This window comes from Carlito syrichta, unplaced genomic scaffold (assembly GCF_000164805.1).
Source record: "Carlito syrichta isolate Samal-C Ts95f unplaced genomic scaffold, Tarsius_syrichta-2.0.1 Scaffold304739, whole genome shotgun sequence".
Taxonomy (NCBI): Eukaryota; Metazoa; Chordata; class Mammalia; order Primates; family Tarsiidae; genus Carlito; species Carlito syrichta.
Genome location: NW_007248835.1, coordinates 45,177 through 63,885, shown reverse-complemented (window position 1 = coordinate 63,885; position 18,709 = coordinate 45,177). Strand labels below are relative to the sequence as shown.

The following is an 18,709-nucleotide window of genomic DNA, read 5'->3' as shown; positions in this document are numbered from 1 at the left end:
GTCCTAAGTCTTGTCACGGAAGACCCTAGCCCACCACAGAGCATCAGAAAGAGCAAAGAAATGACAAATTAAGGCCACAACCAAGGGTAAGGACCTGAGACCCAGGAAGCACATGTATGAGAAACACAATGGCCATGGCAGGTGACTCTTTTCTGGCCCACAGATGGCCAATGACCATAGTCTAGGTGTCTGTCCCTAACCTTGGGACAGAAAAAGATAACACATTCTGGTATCCTCTGAGATGGGGCCCAGGGCCACAATCTCAAGATCAATCGATCTCAACATCTATTGTTCCCCAACACCAGGGTTGACCATGGTGAGTGACTGGTGTTATGACACCCAAGGGTCCCTACTCTTCCCACCCTGATAGGAAGAGGAGAGAGGGAGGGGAGGAAAGAAGTAGAAACAATTCAGAGATGAGGACCACCCAGGGCTAGCCAAGTGCTGAGGGGGTGTGGCTGCAGGTGACCCTGGACATCCTGATGAAACAGAAAGGTCAGTGTCTTGTCCAGATGCACCCTACTGGGCTCACAAGCGCACACAGCCCAGGAAACTTCCACAGACACCAGCAGCTGCATCCCCCAAGCCACTAGGCCTCTAAATCCCAAGAAAAAAGATCTTCAACTCAAGAAAAAAAACACCAAGAAAGTCTGACCCCCAAATGGAACATAAGGGTGCAAAAGGGTGGATATTTAAAAGGCATCAAGGAGTCTGACATCTGTGGGCCCTGCCCAGCCATCAGAAACCATTCTCTTGACTCCTAACCCTCAAAGGCGGTGCCCTTTTGTTACTGCGGTTGCAAAACAACATCAAGAATTTGTTTCTAAGTGGAGTGTAGGCTATCGCCATAGAAACCAGAAACTCCTTCTTGATGGTGTGACGCACAACCTGTCCAGAACCTTCTGTTCAGAGTTTCTGAAAATTCCCAAGCCGGCACCTTAGGATTGCCATCTTAACACCTGAACTTCAGAACCTCCCGAGTCACCTTCAGGTGGCATGTTTAACATCACCTCAAGATTCTTGCTGACACTTCCCTGCCTGTCCACAAGGCTTCAAGGATTTGCGCCTTGATTTCAGCCCCATAGCCCTGGCCACACCATCCTCCGCCACTTTTGAAAAAGCAGGACCCAGCAATATTTGTTAAAAATGAAAAATTTCAACCCACTCTACTCCTACCCTCTTCTAGTCTAATACAAAAATCATCTGTTTAAATCATGTTCCCATGAGTCATGTAGTAACCAATTTTTTAAAAGCCAATCATATTACAGGTTAGTTTTAAATCAAAGAAAACATGATAACTTGCCAGACTAGATACCTGACCATCATTTCAATATCAAAAATGCTCCCCCATTTTCCAGCTGAATGAACAAGCCATCCAAATAACGTTTATATTGGAATCAATCGCTGGATTATCTTATGCACAAACAACCTGATTTTATGATTTTGAAGGCAGTCGCCATTCTCCATCAGGTTTCAGAAACCAGGCTCAGGCACATCCATAAAATGTTCTATAGAATGGCCAACTCGTCAGATGGTACCACGGAGTTAGCATCTCAAATGACATATGTCAATAACCAACTAGCTTATTACATGAAAACAATCATCATATTAAATTTGGAATACCGTTTATTCATAGTGCTGAAAGTAATTATTCTAGAGTTAAAAGAAAGAACATGAGTAACACTCAGATTTGGCACATCTTCACGGGAACATATTTGGCAGCTAACAATTCACCCAAATGTCTTACTAATCTGTGAAAATACTTCTTTCAAATCAATGGCTTCCTTTGTAAATAAAGCAGGAGAGCCGGGCTCGGTGGCTCAGCCTATATACCGCGCCTTTGGGAGGCTGAGGTGAGTGGATTGCCTGAGCCCACGGGTTCGAGACCCACCTGGGCAGGCGAGACCTCATCTCTACAATAAAATCAAAAAATTAGCCGGGCGTGGTAGCACACGCCTATAATTCTGGCTACTCGGAAGGCTGAGGCGGAAGGATCGCTGGAGCCCAGCAGGTCGAGGCTGCGGTGGCCGGGAGCGGCCACTGCACTCCAGTCTGGGCGACAGAGTGAGACTCCAACTCAAAAATAAATAAATAAATAGAGCAGGAGAAGAAGCCTCCTTTAAATGGATACCACATTAACCGTGCACACAGAATCAGGTAAAATTTCAGTAATGAAAGTGTTACTTTCTAACGTTTAATTCAGAGATGAATATCCCTAGCTTTAAAAAAATTCGAATAAAATAAAGATCTAAAACCGCAATCCATTTTAATAAGCAAAGACTTATGCAAACTGAGTATGTAAATACTGGATCCTATCAATAGCCTACAAATCCTTCATGAAAAGCTAGCCTCAGATGAGGTCCAGCACACAGAAAATCACCTAAGAAATACAAAAAAAAAAAAAAAGGAAGAACTTATAAATGAAAATTAAAAACTTTTGCCAGAGACAAGGACACAACAAAAACTCTTATCAAATAAAAACTAAAGGCTTCAAGCATTTAAAAGAACTTCAAAACTTACTAAATAATTCAGTGTGCCCACTTGCAAATACAGATCAAGAATGATGCAAATCAACTAGAAAGCCATGGATCCCTGTCTCTACAAAAAAATTTTTAAAAATTTGCCAGGCATCACAACACAGGTCTGTGATCCCAGCTACTTAAGATGCTGAGATGGGAAGATCCCTTGAGCCCAGGAGGCCAAGGCTGCAGTGAGCTATGATCGCACTTCCAGTCTGGGTGGCAGAAGGAGATCTTGTCTCCAAAAAAAAAAAAAAAAGAAGAAGAAAGAAGAAAGAAAGGAAAATCCTAAAAGAAGAAGGAGGGGGACTATTCTGGGAGGTTCTGCTCTTAGCACATCACAGTGCCCTGTGTACTTCCACCTGTTCTGGTGCCACCTCCCACCACGGTCCTGGAGGGACCAGGAGAGGACCTGCTGTTCCAAGCGGTCTCTGACCCCAGGGCCAGAGGCAAAGTTCCCGTGGAATGAAAATTGAATCCAGCGTCACTCATCCTACAAACTGGGAAGTACTAAATCCAGCAGGGCAAGAAGAACCCAAGCAAGATGAAGATATAAAGCAAAGACAGAAACAGTTAAAAAAACATTCCATCCAGTAAGAAATCTGTAAACACATCTGCTGTCACTAGAGTCCAAGAATATCATGCATTTCGCCTTCAGTGAACACCCACTGGTAACCCCAAGTGACTTCCTGAGTGGCAGGAAGGTAAACCAGCACATCCCACTGGACGTCTGCACAGTGTAGACAGCTAGAGCAGTGGGCATCCCATCCTACCTATGACGTGGCACAAGTGCAGACTCTCTACCTGAGTCACCCTGAGACCCAGCACGGATAGCAGACTCAGGCGGAAGGACCACAGACCCACCAGGACAGGAACCCTGCCCAGGCTTGGAACTAGGCATCATGGACTAATGCTGGGGCTAACTCAGCACCAACAGGAAGTGTATGCTTCTAGGATACCCACACTGTACTGGACATACAAGGAAATGTGGCGAGGACAACTCCTGCAGCAGGAATCTCAGCCCCACACTGCATGGGGGGACCTGGAGACTCACAGGGCCAAAGAATTATGCTGCAAGGAGAATTAAAATCCAGGTGTCTGGATTTTAATACAGGTGTCAAGGGCATGGTGGCTCACATCTGTAATCCCAGCACTTTGGGAGTAGAGACAAGAGGATCGCTTGAGCCCAGGAGTTCAAGACCAGCTTGGACAACACAGCAAGACCTCGTCTCTACAAAAAATTTAAAAATTAGCCGGGTATGGTGGCACACACCTGTAGTCCCAGTTACTAAGGACGCTGCATTGGAAGGATCACCTGAGAACAGGGTCAAGGCTGCAGTGAACCATGACTGTGCCACTGCATTCCAGCCTGGGCAACAAAGTGAGTCCCAACTCAAAAATCATCATCATCACTGGGCTAATGCCAACACTTCCTGTGCCTCAGTTTCCTCACTGATAAAATGGGAGAGTAGAATGGTAATTTCTTAGTTCTCTCTCACCTCTAAAATTCTATAATTGTATCTGAGTCAAAAGAGAGAAAGAAACTAAATCAAGTATTTGAAGTTTCCTAGCAAACCCAAATGGTCTGTATGACGTCTGTTTTACAATACTGAATACATATATCCCATGTGTATTTCTCTGGGACAGGAATAAAATCCCAGAGAAGTCATATAATAAATTCATTCTGGAAGGTCAGGAAACGTGACAATGTGTTCACACAAATATCGGCATGCATGCCGTGCACAGATTATCAACGTGAAGGAATCACAATACAATACAATGTACTCACAAGACACTGTTCCCACCATAATACTATCTTCCTCTGATAACTTGGAAAGCACAGAGGACAACTGCCACCATATCTATGTGTGCAGGAGTGCTGATTAAGAGTGGGTTTGGGTTGCTAAGATGCTGACTAAACCACGGGGCATTTTGCATGTGACTGTTAACTGCATCTGGGTTTTTCCTAAAGAATGCTACTGCATTTTTACACTAAACAAAAATGTAATACCAGGGTTTTCCAACCCTTGCTTTTTTCCCAACTACGTAAATTCCTCAGTACTCCATACAGGGTTAAAACCATAAGGAGTGTCTTCACAATGCACATTTTGTTCAGCACACATCAGTGCGCCACTCTAGCAGGCACAGGACACCCACTCTCCCAGAAGCTGTGATCTGTCTGCTCTTTCTTGATTTCTGTCTCCATTGCCCAGGTTTCTGTCTCACCAGATCCCATTCTGGTTTCGTTCTCTGGTTCATTTTGAGTTAGAAAAAACACCCCAAAGAGCCACGTGGGGCCCCAGAGCAGAGAGCAGCTCTCACTCTACAGGGGCACCTAACTTCACCTAACATCACCACAGCTCATCTTAAGTGGCAGGTCAATGTGTCTGTAGACATTTATTAGATGTCACCTGAAATGAACCTCAGGAACCATGCAGAGCCCAACTGAGTGAATCTGTCAGACACTAAAGTGAGCTGGCCTTTCAGCTTTTACTTATAGTCATTCTGTGAGCTCCTATTTAATAAAGCACCCTAATACCAGAGAGACACCCTCAGATTCCCTGCTCGACCCATGGAGGGGGAGCTGCTCCCATGGGATTTTTCCCAGCTATGTCCACCTTCCTTCACCTACATGTAACTGCCCCATTGTTATGCCCTGTCTACATTTTGAGCTTCTCTTGGATGGATCATTTGGCTCATTCTCTCTCCTCTTTAGTCCATAACCCCTTTCTCTGAATCACTTTTAGCCTCTTTGCAGGACCCATGATAAAGGACGGTGTTAGGACAAAAGTTCCTCCCACCTGACTCTGCCTGCTGCAGAAAGAGCCTTGCCTGCAGCATGTCTGAGCAGGGACAGGGCTCTGTCCTCAAGAGACCCAGCACGGCAAGCAGACTCAGCCAGGACCACAGAGCATGCGCTCCAGTGGTGCTGCTTCTGCTCTACTTGAAGAAAACTCTAAGTAGTAATGTGTAAGAGCTTCTCTTACAGCAGGTTCTCCCTGCCCACCCCATTTCTACTTGTGTTGGCCAGACTCACCCCCAGCCCTGTTCCAATGGGTGAACATGCAAAAACACATTCTCTCTGAGCTGCTCTAACCGCTGCCTAGGCTCTATCAGAAAGGCAGAAGGATGGCTGCTTAACCCTTGTCTACACCTGCATGCCCACATCCAGGCCTCAAGGGTTCCAGGGCCCCCTCTCCCCCAGATACCAAAATCCCAGGATGCTCAAGTCAAGGGGTTCAGGACTTCCCACAAATACCAAAATCCCAGATGCTCAAGTCAAGGATTCCAGGACCCCCACAGGTACCAAAGTCTCAGGATGCTCAATTCAAGGGTTCCAGAACCCACATGGGTACCAAAATCCCAGTATGCTTAAGTCAAGGGTTCCAAGACCCCCACAGATGTCAAAGTTCAAGGATGCTAAAATCAAGGGTTCCAGAATCCCCACAAATACCAAAATTCCAGAATGCTCAAGTCAAGGGTTCCAGGACTGCCCAGAAATACCAAAATCCTAGGATGCTCAAGTCAAGGGTTCCAGGACCCCCACAGATATTAAAGTCCCAAATATTTACATCAAGGGTTCTATGACTTCTTGCAGATAGCAAAATCCCAGATGCTCAAGTCAAGGGTTCCAGGACCCCCACAGATACCAAAGTATAAGTGTGCTAAAGTCAAGGGTTCCAGAATCTCCACAAATACCAAAACCCAGAATGCTCAAGTCAAGGGTTCCAGGACCTCCCAGAGTCCAAAAATACCAGATGCTCAAGTCTCTGACATAAAATGGTAGGATATTTATTTGCATGTACCTAATGCACACCGTCCTGTGTAATTTAAATCATCTATAGTAGTAATACCTACTATAGTGTAAATGCTCTATAAATAGTGTTACACTGCATTTTTAGGGCACAGTAACATGGAAAAGTCTTTACATGTTCAGTACAGATGCAATGCTCTTGGTTTTTTCTTAATCTTTTCAACTGTGGTTGATTGAATCTGTGAATACAGAAGTCGCGGATACCAGAAACCGCAGATACCAGAAATCGTGGATACAGAGGGCAGCCTGTACTTGCAATTTTATATAACTTCTAAAATGTGGTGGTTTCCTGTCTGTTGAGTCACAGAGAGTATTCAAAGATAAATAGAGAAGGTGGGCTTCACAGGATAGGGAATGGATTTGATGTCACAGATATAAGCCTAATAAGAAATGGTCACAAACTGGGGCGGTCTAAGTTAGTAAGTTACACCATACACAGATAAACAGCAGGACTGGGCTCCCTGCTGTCTGTGCACGAAAGTTACGTGTGAGTCTCTTGTGTGAACTCCAGCACTAGGTATCCCATCGGGGTGCCTCTCACAATGGCATCAACACTGGAAAACAGAGTAACCCACAAGAAGCAAGTTGTTCAAAGACACACGGACTCTCTGTGTGCTTCTATTATTCTCAAGTCACCTAAATGCTTTCGGATAAGAATTCTATTTTGGCCTGTATAACCTGAGGTTTATATGTTTCCTTGTAAAGTAATATTTCGTTTTCCTTAATGATGGCTTCTAAGCTCCCTGAGTTTGGAAATATTGATTTTTATAAACTCCAATTATGTGCCCTTTTGCCTCTCCTCTTCCCTGAGTAAAAATATGAATTCTTTGTCAAGTCCAAGGGTGTTCGTTTCTATTCATACACATCACTTTTTCAATGAAGAACTTAAATCTAGCTCAATAGCACACTTAATTACTGACTTTTTATTCCCCCTCACAATTTAGTGCTTCTATTTTAAGTCCATAACAAGGGCTGTAGGGTCACGTTTTATGTGGAGATAAAAGTAACATGACTATCAGAACTTTCCAGAGGGATAAATGGCAATGTTCAGCCCATGAAAAACATTTCATGAAAAAAGAAAGCTTATTTCGCTTAACCTAACATTGCAAGTTATTTCTAGATACAGAAACAGCATTCAAATCAATTACTGGATGTCAAAAAAATTATTTTTCAGGTGAAGTTACAGCACAACTGGTATTTACTAAAATGGGCACGTGGATCTGAATTCTAATTCCAACTCCTCTGCCCAGCAGCCTGGCTGATTCCTATCAGAACTTTTGTTATTTTTTTGCTCCCCAATTTCTACATATTTACTTTAACATTTTTAACCAGTCAATCCATCAAAAGTTCTGTGAGTATTTAAAATAGCTTAAATATTCAAAGATCTAAGTCATCTTTTTAATAACAGAATTGGTGAGCATCTTCCATTTTTTTAGGAAAAGGTATACTGCAAGTCAAAACACAAGATTTCAAATACCCAATTTCTCTTAACTAGCTGGACCAAACCCTACAAAGCAGTGTTTTGAGAGCAGTTGAACTGATATAACATGGTCTCTCTCCTTAAGGAACATCATGAGTCAGTAATTTAATGCTATACTATACCATTAAAGATGCCTGATACTGTTATGATTGAAAAGTTTGTATTTTTAGATGGAAAATACAGACCGTGACCTCCGTAGACCTACAAGGATCTTCCCCATTTTATGTCTCTGTCACACCATAAATTTATCTCTTCTCTCAATAAGCTAAAATATATAATTCATTCTATTACCAACTTTTTGTTAAATTCAACCATGATATATATCTCGTTATAGAATCTTCTGAAGTATATATTAAATTTCTCAAAAAGTTGCATATAAAGAAAAAATATACACTCTCTTTAAGAAGTAAATAGTAGTCTCTAAAATTTAAAGACTCTGAAAAGAAAGAAAAAAGTTTATATCACAATTTATAAAGAAAATAATTTGTTCTTCCAGCTCCTTGACTCTGAAAGCACCACTGGATTAGCTTCCTGTGAATCATGTGACCACCACCATAATAAAAGGGGTAGGTCCAAGAACTTCACCAAACATTAAAAATATTCCTCTAAAAAAGTTTTTTTTTAAAAAAGGACAGTGCTTGCCTAATATTTATCCTATGTGTGCTCCAAAATGTAGTCACAGTATTATTGAAACACAACCAGCAAAATCTATATTTGTAAAAAAATTTTTTTTAAAACCAAGAATTAAACTTAAAAGAAGCCAAGCAGGGGTCACAATTGCATCAACCAGTTTTTTCATGACAAACTATTAGAAGAATCAAAAAATGCTCATGGAATGAGGGTTGCATTTTCTGAAATTACCATATTGTTCTGCTCCTCCCATGGAGATCAATGACTAAGAAATGAGATCTAAAAAGATGCATAACGTGGTATGATTCATTTACCCATGTACACAAATATACCACGAATAGACTCAGCCTAGGTTTCTCTTTAGGATTAAAGAAAATACTTGTTTTCTAAATTTTTGTTGACTCAATATGCATTTGAGTGTAACAAACCCTCATGTAACACACTGTAAAAACCTGTAATAATTAAACTCTGTGCAGAAGATTGAGTTAATGTCTAATAAAAATGATATCGACTCGCTGTTCTGTTTTGAAGAAATTTACAGCAGCTGTCTCCCTCACTAAAGAATACAAACAGTCCTGCCCAAGGGCGGTGATTTTTAACATTCTTGAAAGTTCAGGTAAAAGCATCACTCACTAACCAGTTTGTAGAGAGAAAAGAAAAACACTCCTGGCCTTGTGGGGAGTTACAAGATCGGTAACAGAAACATCACATTCCACTTAAAACAATTACCCAAAGAAAAAATAATGAGCAAAATATCTAAAATGTATAGAAAGTAGGAGAATTGTGAAAACCAAGTTGGCCAAGCATCTTTAAATATTTACATGTCTGCTATTTGGAAAGCAATCTGTTCCAATTAACTGTTGCTAAGCCCAAAGGGTTACTTGAATCCAAGGAGATTAATTATAATCTTTGAAGATACTCTTCTACCCAGCAGTTTGGCATAGGAAAGAGGAAAGTGGAGGAAAGTGTGTGTGTGTGTGTGTGTGTGTGTGTGAGAGAGAGAGAGAGAGAGAGAGAGAGAGAGTCTGCAGTGTGTATGCAGGTACGCGTGTGTACATGCACGTATGCATACATACATGTGTTATATGGTGAGAACCAGGTCCGGGGCAAAAAAGGAAGACAGGGGCACATCTCAGAGGGGGACTGTGACTATGTTCTCTGCTCAGAAATTACTGATGCCCAGGAGAAACCATCAACTCCAGAGGCCAAAAGTTTATATAAACACATATGGATAATTAGCCAAAAGGAGCAGCAAGTAGAGCTGACAGGTGCCTGTGCCCCACCCACCAGCACAAGTTCGAGGTCTACACTGGATGCAGGAACTTGGATGTGGGACACCTAGGTATAGGGACCCCAGGCAAGGGGCTACCTGGGCATGGGATACTTGGGTACAAGGTTACAGGGGCACAGGGCCACCTGGGCATGGAGTCCTCAGATGTAGGATCACCTGAGCATAGGGCTACCTGGGAGCAGGGCCACCTGGGTAAGGGGCTACCAGACCCCAGCTGCTTGGAGACAGACAGCTGGGAGCAGGGCATCCTGGGTTAAGAGGTTACCCGACCCCGGCTACTTGGGGACAGGTTGACCTGGAAGCACGGTCTCCTGGGTAAAGAGCTACTCGACTCCCAGCAATGTGGGGATTGATTAACCTGGGAACAGAACTACCTAGGTCAGGGGCTACCACACTCGAGTTACTTGGAGACAGGTTGACCTGGGAACAGGGTCCCTTGGATAAAGGGCTACCCAACCCCGGGCTACTTGGGGACAGGTTGATCTGGGAACAAAGTCTCTTGGGTAAGGGGCTACCAGACCCCGAGCTACTTGGGGACAGATTGACCTGGGAGCAGGACCTACTGAGCCTGGGCCACAGGAAAGAGGCCACTCAGGTGTGCTTCCTCACCTGGTGCAGGTTCGGGTGCGCCCTCCTCGCCACTGTCTTCCGCAGCCTCGTCGGCCAGGCCGGAGCCCGGGGAGTCAGCGGCAGCGCAGGCCGAGCCGGGGCTGCTGGGCTGGGAGGCCGAGTCGCCCTCACTGAGCGAGCCACAGCGCGCGCGCACAGCGCGGTCGGCCTCGCTGTCCCGATCCCGGCGCGCGCGGCGGTGCACGCGCGAGTGCAGCACCATCTGGTGGTAGGTGCGGAAGATCTTGCCGCACTCGAAGCACTCGGAGGACTTGCCCTGGCCAGTGGCAGCCGCACTCCTGCGGCTGGGGCGTGCAGCTGGCCGAGGATCGAGATGGCCAGGCGGCGCGGGGTCCCCGGGCCCGCTCGCCCTCTTGCGCGGGGGTCCCTGCGCGGCCGGCACGTCCTGCTCGCGCTTCCGCTTCTCCTGGCTCACGAGAATGTACTCCCGCCTGTCCTTGTCAAAGGCCACGTCCCCGGCCACAGCATCGTCCCAGGTCCCGTACTTGAGGTACTCGGCTGGCTCCGCCACTTTGCCCCGGGTGGCCAGCTGCCAGGCCTGGTAGCTGTTGACCGGGTCCAGCTCGGGCACCCGCCGTCCGGCCTGCCCGCCAGGGGACGTGTCGTCGCCGCCGGCCCCCGACGGCCTCAGGTTCAGGCACTGAAGGAAGAACTGCTTGGTGTCCGGGGGCCCCTCTGCCACCCCTTCCTCGGCCGGGGCCCGCGTCCGGCTGGCCTCGACCCTGCGATGGATGGCGTTATGGGCGTTCAAGCTGTCCAGGTTTGTAAACAGGTTCCCGCACTTGGTGCACACCTCGTAGAGGGACAGGCCGGCCACGATCACCTCCTCCTGGACCACGTTGTTGATGGTGGCGATGGGGTCCAGCTCGCTCCTGGGCCTGTTCTTGCTGCCTGTCTTGGGGCCGTGCGCCTTCATGTGGTTCTTGAGGAACCACGGCTCTTTGAACCTGCGGCCACAGATGTGGCAGCCATGGTCGAAGGAGCCCCTGTGCTTCTTCATGTGGGCCTTCAGAAACCAGGTCTGGCTGAAGGCCTGGCCACACACCTCGCAGGGGAACTCTCCGGGGCTCAGCTCGGGCTTGCCGTTCTCCACGCAGGCCTCGCCGCCATTGGGCACCTGCGCAGTGATGTGGTCCCTCTCGATGTGGCTCAGCAGCGACTCCTCCCGCAGGGTCACGTAGCTGCACAGCCGGCACTTGAACGGCTTGTGCGCCTGGTGCACGTGCAGCTCCAGGTCCTTCTTGAACTCAAACTGGCTCTTGCAGAAGGAGCACTGTGCCGCGGCCACCTTGGCCTCCCCAGGGGCGCACGCAGCCACTTCCGTGCCCTTCCTACTGCTCCTCAGCAGGACCCGGCTGCTGTCAGCCTGCGTGGCCCCGTTCAGGACCCTGGTGCCATCTGCCTGTGCGGCCCCATTCAGGACCCTGGTGCCGTCCGGCTGCGCAGCCCCATTCAGCAGCCGATTGCAGGCTGACGTGCTCTTGGTGGGGCTGGCGCAGGCATCCAGGCCTTCGGACACGCGCATCTCACCCGGCTGCCCCTCGCCCGCCTCTGGTTCGTGGCCCTGGATCAGAGTCCCCGTGCGGTGGCTCCGGATGTGGATCTTCAGGTTGCCTTTCTGGGAAGCCCTGTGGTCGCAGTAGGGACACTTGTAGGGCTTCTCGCCTGTGTGCTTGCGCATGTGCTGCGACAGTGAGCTCTGGAATGGGAAGCTCTTGCCGCAGATGCAGCAAGTGTGGCAGGTGGCCTTGTCCCCATCCGCCTCGTGGGCCCTGACAGCCCTGGTGGGGCTTGGGCCCCTCCTCAGCGCCATGTCGGCTTCTCTGTTGCGATCCATCCACAGCCCAGGGCACAGCCGGGATGGCGGCTCAGCTCTCTGTCTGCAGGCAAGCAGGGATGGTGTCCTATCTCTCCATGTTCAGAAGAGCGAGGAGAAGCGGCCAGGAGGAGGAGGTGTACCTTCTAAGAGAGCAGCATGGTGGCTGGCAGTGAGCACCTGGAACAGAGATTGAGACCTCGTAAGCAAAGGTCCTGTGTGAATGAGAGCGCAGACACCAGTGAAAATGTCAACCCAATCCCAACTAAAGAAAAGGACACCACCAGGCACAGTAGCTCACGCCTGTAATCACAGCACTTTGGGAGGCCAAGGCAGGAGGATCACTTGAGGCCAAGAGTCCGAAATCAGCCTGGGCAATATAGCAAGACTCTGTCTCCACAACAATCAAAAAGTTAGGTGGACATGGTGGCCACATCTGTAGTACCAGCTACTCAGGAGGCTGAGATGGGAGGCTGAGGTGGAAAGATCACCTAAGCCCAGGAAGTCAAGGCTGCAGTGAGTCATGATCTTGTCACTGCACTCCAGCCTGAGCAACAGAGACGACCCCTACTCAAAAAAAGGAAGGAAGAAAAAGTACATCAAAAATTTGCATACATGAATACCTAGCTGTTTGCCTTTAAAAATTTTTGTAACAATTATCGATAATGAATTGTGTGTTAAATGATCAATGTTAGTCATCGCCAATGATTGTATACTTTTCTTTTTCCAACAAGACATCAAATTTTTAAGACTACAGTACCAGGGTCAGCCGGAGCGTGAGGAACACAGGCCACTAGGCAAGAGACTACGTGGGAATAAGGGACAGAGGAAATCAATCTCCAAAGGTAGGTGGGATGGAGCGTGGCTGTGCTCCCGGACCCGTGGAAAGCGACCAGGCTCCTAGGCCACCTGCACAAGTGGGTGACAATTGCTGGTGACACTTCACAAACCGTGTCACTTAACCATGGGGGCATGTTCTGAGAAATGTTCCGCCCCCCCCCCACCCCACCCCCAGCGATTTTGTCACTGTGAATATCACAGAGTGCACTTACACAACCTAGGTAGCATAGCCTGCTACACACCTGGACTACCTGGTGTGGCCTGTGGCTCCTGGGCTACAAACCTACACAGCACAGGACTGCACTGAATGCTGTGGACAACTGTAACACCAGGGTATGTGTGTATCTAAGCATATCTAAATAGAAAAGGTACACTAAAAACACTGTATATGTGGTTCACCTTTGACCAAAATGCCATTATGTGACATGTGACTGCGATTGTGTTTAGATATTAAAGAAATGGGTCTTCATTAAGAATGTAGCTGATAGCCGGGCTCGGTGGCTCAGCCTGTAATCCCGCGCCTTGGAAGGCTGAGGTGAGTGAATTGCCTGAGCCCGTGGGCTCGAGACCTGCCTGGGCAACTTGGTGAGACCTCATCTCTACAATAAAATCAAAAAAAAAAAATTAGCCGGGCATGGTAGCGCATGCCTGTAGTTCCAGCTACTTGGAAGGCTGAGGCGGAAGGATCGCCGGAGCCCAGCAGGTTGAGGCTGTGGTGGCCAGGAACCGGCCACTGCACTCTAGTCTGGGCAACAGAGTGAGACTCTAACTCAAAAAAAAAAAAGAATGTAGCTGATAGGTCGCTGCTGGAGTGGCTGTGAGTGTGCCACTGCACTCCACACTGGGCAACAGAGACTACAACTCAAAAAAAAAAAAGAGAGAGAGAGAGAGAATGCAGCTGATTTTAATAAAAGAGAGACTGCATGGTATAGGAAAGGCACCCTGAGTCCCTGAACTGCTCCAGGACCCTGAGGCAGAAGTGGTCCTGCCTGACACCACATCTACGTATGCCTGACCTTGAGATCAGTTACAGATCAACCCCTAGCTGAATTTGGGTCTCCACCACTCTTAGACAAAGCCCACTCTTTGGCCTGGCTTACGTCCCCATTCCATGCCAGCCCTGTGTGCTTTTTTTCCTAGACCCCCTACCTGCTCTCCCCCAAAGGGACTCCAGGCTCTGGCCACAGGACTGAGTCCTAATCCAAATACAGAATCCCGACCCCAGCCCTATGAGGCCATGCACCTCTCACTCCTGCCTCACCACTTCCCCGTGGGTAGCATTCCCCTAGTGCCCTCGTAGTGGGAAGGCACAGACGTTCTTGTAACAGGTCTCAGAGGTGGTACCTGAGCCAGCGTCTATCATACCACACAGTGACTGTCAAGTGTACATTCATCCCATCAACTAGAGAATAAGGGGGCAGGTCCCAGCCTGAGCACCTCCCTACCAGCACGAGGCAAAGGGCAGCCCAACAGATTGTCTGTGTGCCTGTATCCAGCACAGAGCTAGCCACTACAGAGGCTAGAGGACGCGCAAGTCAAAGTGACTGTCACTAGGCAAAGGGACCAAAATGGTGCACACAGAAAAATCAACTCTGCAGTAAAAACAGGAATTCTACCTGACTCTAGATAAGGTGAAGAGACAATACAATGGGCCAATTAGAAAGGATGTGAGAGACCAGGTATCTCTCAGGTCACCACTGGGATGGACTAGAGGGGGTGGAAGCCATACAGACAGGCCCCTGGGGCTGGACTCTGCTCACCCTCCTCCCCACTACACAAAACAATCAGGTCCATGCTGTCAAGGACTCAGGAAGAGTCTCCCTTCTGGGGCACACTCCAGACTTACACAGACATACCTAGCTGGGCAGATTTTTTTTTTTTTTTGGCAAAAAACAAGCTATAACATGTAGAAAGGAAGCACGTTTTATAAACCTACAACCTCATACACACTAAGAACTCCTACTTAAAAGAAGTTATATGTTTCCGATTGTGAGTCAGACAATATATGAACACCTATCCTTCCTTCAAAAGATGAAAGGGTGTCCTCCTAAAGAACCTTGCATAGTGACTATTTGCTCCAAGTATTCCAACCTGCAGCATTTTCACAGAAGTAGTCGTGATACACTAAAGAATACTAATGAGCCGGGCTCGGTGGCTCAGCCTGTAATCCCACGCCTTTGGGAAGCTGAGGTGAGTGGATTGCCTGAGCCCGTGGGTTCGAGACCCGCCTGGGCAGCGAGACCTCATCTCTACAATAAATCAAAAAATCAGCCGGGCGTGGTAGCACATGCCTGTAATTCCGGCTACTCAGAAGGCTGAGGTGGAAGGATCTCCGGAGCCTAGCAGGCTAGGCTGCGGTGGCCGGGAGCAGCCACTGCACTCCAGTCTGGGTGACAGAGTGAGACTCCAACCCAAAAAAAAAAAAAAAAGAATACTAATGATAGACTGGAGAGGGTCAGGGATGCATGTGCTAAAAATCAATAGCTGATTGTCAGGGGTATCCCCAAACCTTCCCCAAGGGCGTCAGGGACTCTGAGCATTTTACATTTTGAAACCTAAGGGCCCAGAGACCACCAAGACAGGAGTCTTCGGAAAAGACAGCCCCAGAAAAGACAGCCCTAGAATAGAAACACAGCATGGGGTCGAAATCTTATCAAGAATTGCAGACTTTAAAATACCTTTGGAGAAGGTCCTCTGCTAAGAAGCTTCCAAGGTCCCTAAGGAAACACCACAGTCTGAGCAGCGAACCAAGAGAGGCAGTTACAGGGATCCCACTCCTCACCCCATGGCCGCGCCTAGCAGCCCTGACTGTCAACATGGGCCCAAGAAGCCAGAAGCAAGCCAGAAATCACTGACTCCAGTAAAAAAAATAAAATAAAAATTTCCCTTCAAATCAGATACATAAATGATGTTACCAAATACATTTCTTAATGACCACTTATTCTAAGCAAATTTAAATGACCATCAAACTTTTGGGGTCTGGGCACAAGTTTTGGATGACCGTATAATTAATTTATGAAAATTTCACAAGACAGATGATTTGTATGAAGCCCCTTCTTTCTCCAGGCCTCATTTCACTTCCCCAAAAAGTGTGTGAATTTGCTATCTGGTATAAAAATCTCACAAGTACAAAAACGTATACAAAAATAAGTTTACAGGGAAAAAACAAGAACCCTGGAAATTAGTGGCTCTGAAATAATTTGACTGCATCCACTGCACTGCTAACATTTTTCCACAAAGGATGCTAAACGTCAAGACAGTTCCCCATTCAAGAGAATGAAACAGCCAGAACCCAGCTGTTCTGGAAGACTGGGCCAAGAGGAGGAGCCTGTGGGCCACTGAGGCCACAGGAGGCAGCCACAAGGGCACCTGGAGACAAGGGTGAGTTTGCCCAATGCAAAGACTCACAGAACTATCACATAACTGGGCACACTGTGTATCAGTTCCCACCTTCTTTCAGAGTGACAGTGCCCAGGGTCTGCGCCCAGAGATGCAATGTGGCCTCCGTGCCAGCCAGCGTGTGCCAGCATGCAGGTCTTGGGTGGTGGTCAGCATGGGATGGTGTCAGTGCAAAGTGCACACGTGGAGCCCTGGTCCCAGTCCTTGTGCTCTGGGTCACGCACCCTGTGGCTTTCTGGGAGTGTCCTCTAAGCCCTCCGCTTGTCCCCTCTATCAGGCACAGAGAAAGGACAAGAGTGTGTCACCTAAACCCCTTGCAAGTACCTCTTATAAAATCCACGTTTCCCCTGCTCAGAGTGCCCAATATCCAGACCATAGCAAAAAGGGAACAACCACAGCAGACACCTGTCCCCCACAGGCCCCTTCTCTCCTCCTAGGCAGCTTCCTGCCCTGCAGGCCCTCGAGCCCAGGAGTGCTGGGAAAACACAGACGCTCTTATAACAGGTGTCACCCATACCCCAGAATGCAGGCTCACCCAGCCCACCTCAGCAGCACAGGCCCGACATCCTGGCCACGTCCATAGCCAAGCAGAGAGATGCACAGGCTGACACGGAGCCTGGCCCCTGCTCATCTAATAGGGTCCTGTGCTGCCACTCACCCATCCCATCCTCTGGCAGCCTCAGTTTCCCAACATCACCCCCAGCCAGAGCCTGGACACACGACCTCAGACAGCCTGGAGACCAGAGAACAGTGTCCATCTCCCCAAAACCCTCCCTCAAAATGAGCTGAAGTTTCTCCCCCCAGGCTTGCCGTGCCTATATGCATAAGCAGTGCCCAGATGGGGCGCTAACCTTGCCCCATGATCAAAAAAACAAGTTCTTCTTTCTCTCCAGCTCCCTACTGACTCCTCTGCCTAGCCCCTTCTTTCAAAAATAAGCCCAGCTGCAATCCCTGTGAGAACTGTCCAGGATGTGTTTTTAAAGGACTTAAAAACATTCTGAAGAGAAAGATACATACATGTAGAAATGGAAAAATTGCTATTAACAGTCACTAACAAGTTAAGCTCAAACACTATTATTTTAAGGGAATCATAACGTGAGTAAGGCTGCCTCTGCTCAGGGGTCCCTCAAGTGGTCCCTCCTGAGGCCCACAGCTGACTACCAAAGTTTCCCACAAACTTGAAACAGTCAAAAATTAATTCCAGGCAACTGACTCTGCTCGAGGGTTAAACAGTGGCCAAATCAACAGATCTTTGTCATCATTCTCTCTAGCTGCAGGCAAAAACTGCTATTTAAGACAAGGGCATCACTTCCAAAAAAGAACAAGAACGCTGTCCTCAGAACTCCAACTTCAAAACCGCCATGGGCGGCCGCCCCAATTAGAAGGATTATCAGGATGTCCGTGGTCCTCCTGGCACAACAGCTGTCCTTTAAAAACTTCCAGCCTCCATCAACCAGGAGGGTCCCCAATGGCTTCTCCACTTTTATTCTGATTCCTGGTAGGGCGTGGCTCACATATGAGCATTGTGTTGTGATACCCCACTCACTTCTAACCCAAGATACCACCATCCCTTGAGCCTCCCTGCCACTTTCTCATATGCACACCAAGTGGGTCTGTGTTCCAAATTATTCTCCTTGAAACACACAGGCCAGAGGCAGTCAGCCTGAGACAACTTGTAAATGTGAGCCTGTGGCCAAGTCAGAGTAAACACACAGAAATCCTGCAGTAACAGACATTAGGAAGCAGTGCGCAAGGGCACGCGCAGCAAGTGTTTCCGCAGAGGTGACCACATGTCAGCGGCGTCCACATGGACAGCAGGACCAATCTGAAGACACGGCTTGCTGTGATGAATCACAGTCTTGTTGTCATGGTAAGATGTATGACAAACTTTTTCTGAGATTGAGAACTTGCCAGGCAAAACTGTAATTTAATTGTTTAGGCATAAATATGACTTGCTGATTAAGGTTTTAAAACAGATTTCCAATGGATTTCTCTCTCTTTCTGCTTCTGTGTGTGTATGTGTGTGTTTCTCTAGAGATGTAATGAACAATTTGAAGCAACTTTTCAAATGACTTACATAATTTTTAAATATATTTACATTTATAAATATGTTCTGCTTTAAAGAAATCAGGTAATTTAATCACACTCATGAAAAATAGAGAAAAGTAAAATGTTTATGAAAGAAAGTTTATGTATTTGAAACATGCATTATAATGGAAAAGGGAAGGGGTTGAAGAGAGAACAAAATATAAAAGAGGAAAACAGACTATGTATTTAAAAAATCATGTAA

General features: G+C 47.3%; 1 protein-coding gene across 1 annotated transcript in view; it reads right to left on the bottom strand.

The window, feature by feature from the left end:
* Positions 1–12,201, bottom strand: part of ZNF516 (zinc finger protein 516) — a 75,986-nt gene extending 63,785 nt beyond the window's left edge. Inside the window, exon 1 of the mRNA XM_008060795.2 lies at positions 10,344–12,201. Within this exon, the coding sequence (XP_008058986.1) occupies positions 10,344–12,201 (1,858 nt within the window). The remainder of the gene's footprint in view (positions 1–10,343) is intronic.
* Between the last annotated feature and the right edge of the window lie 6,508 nt (positions 12,202–18,709).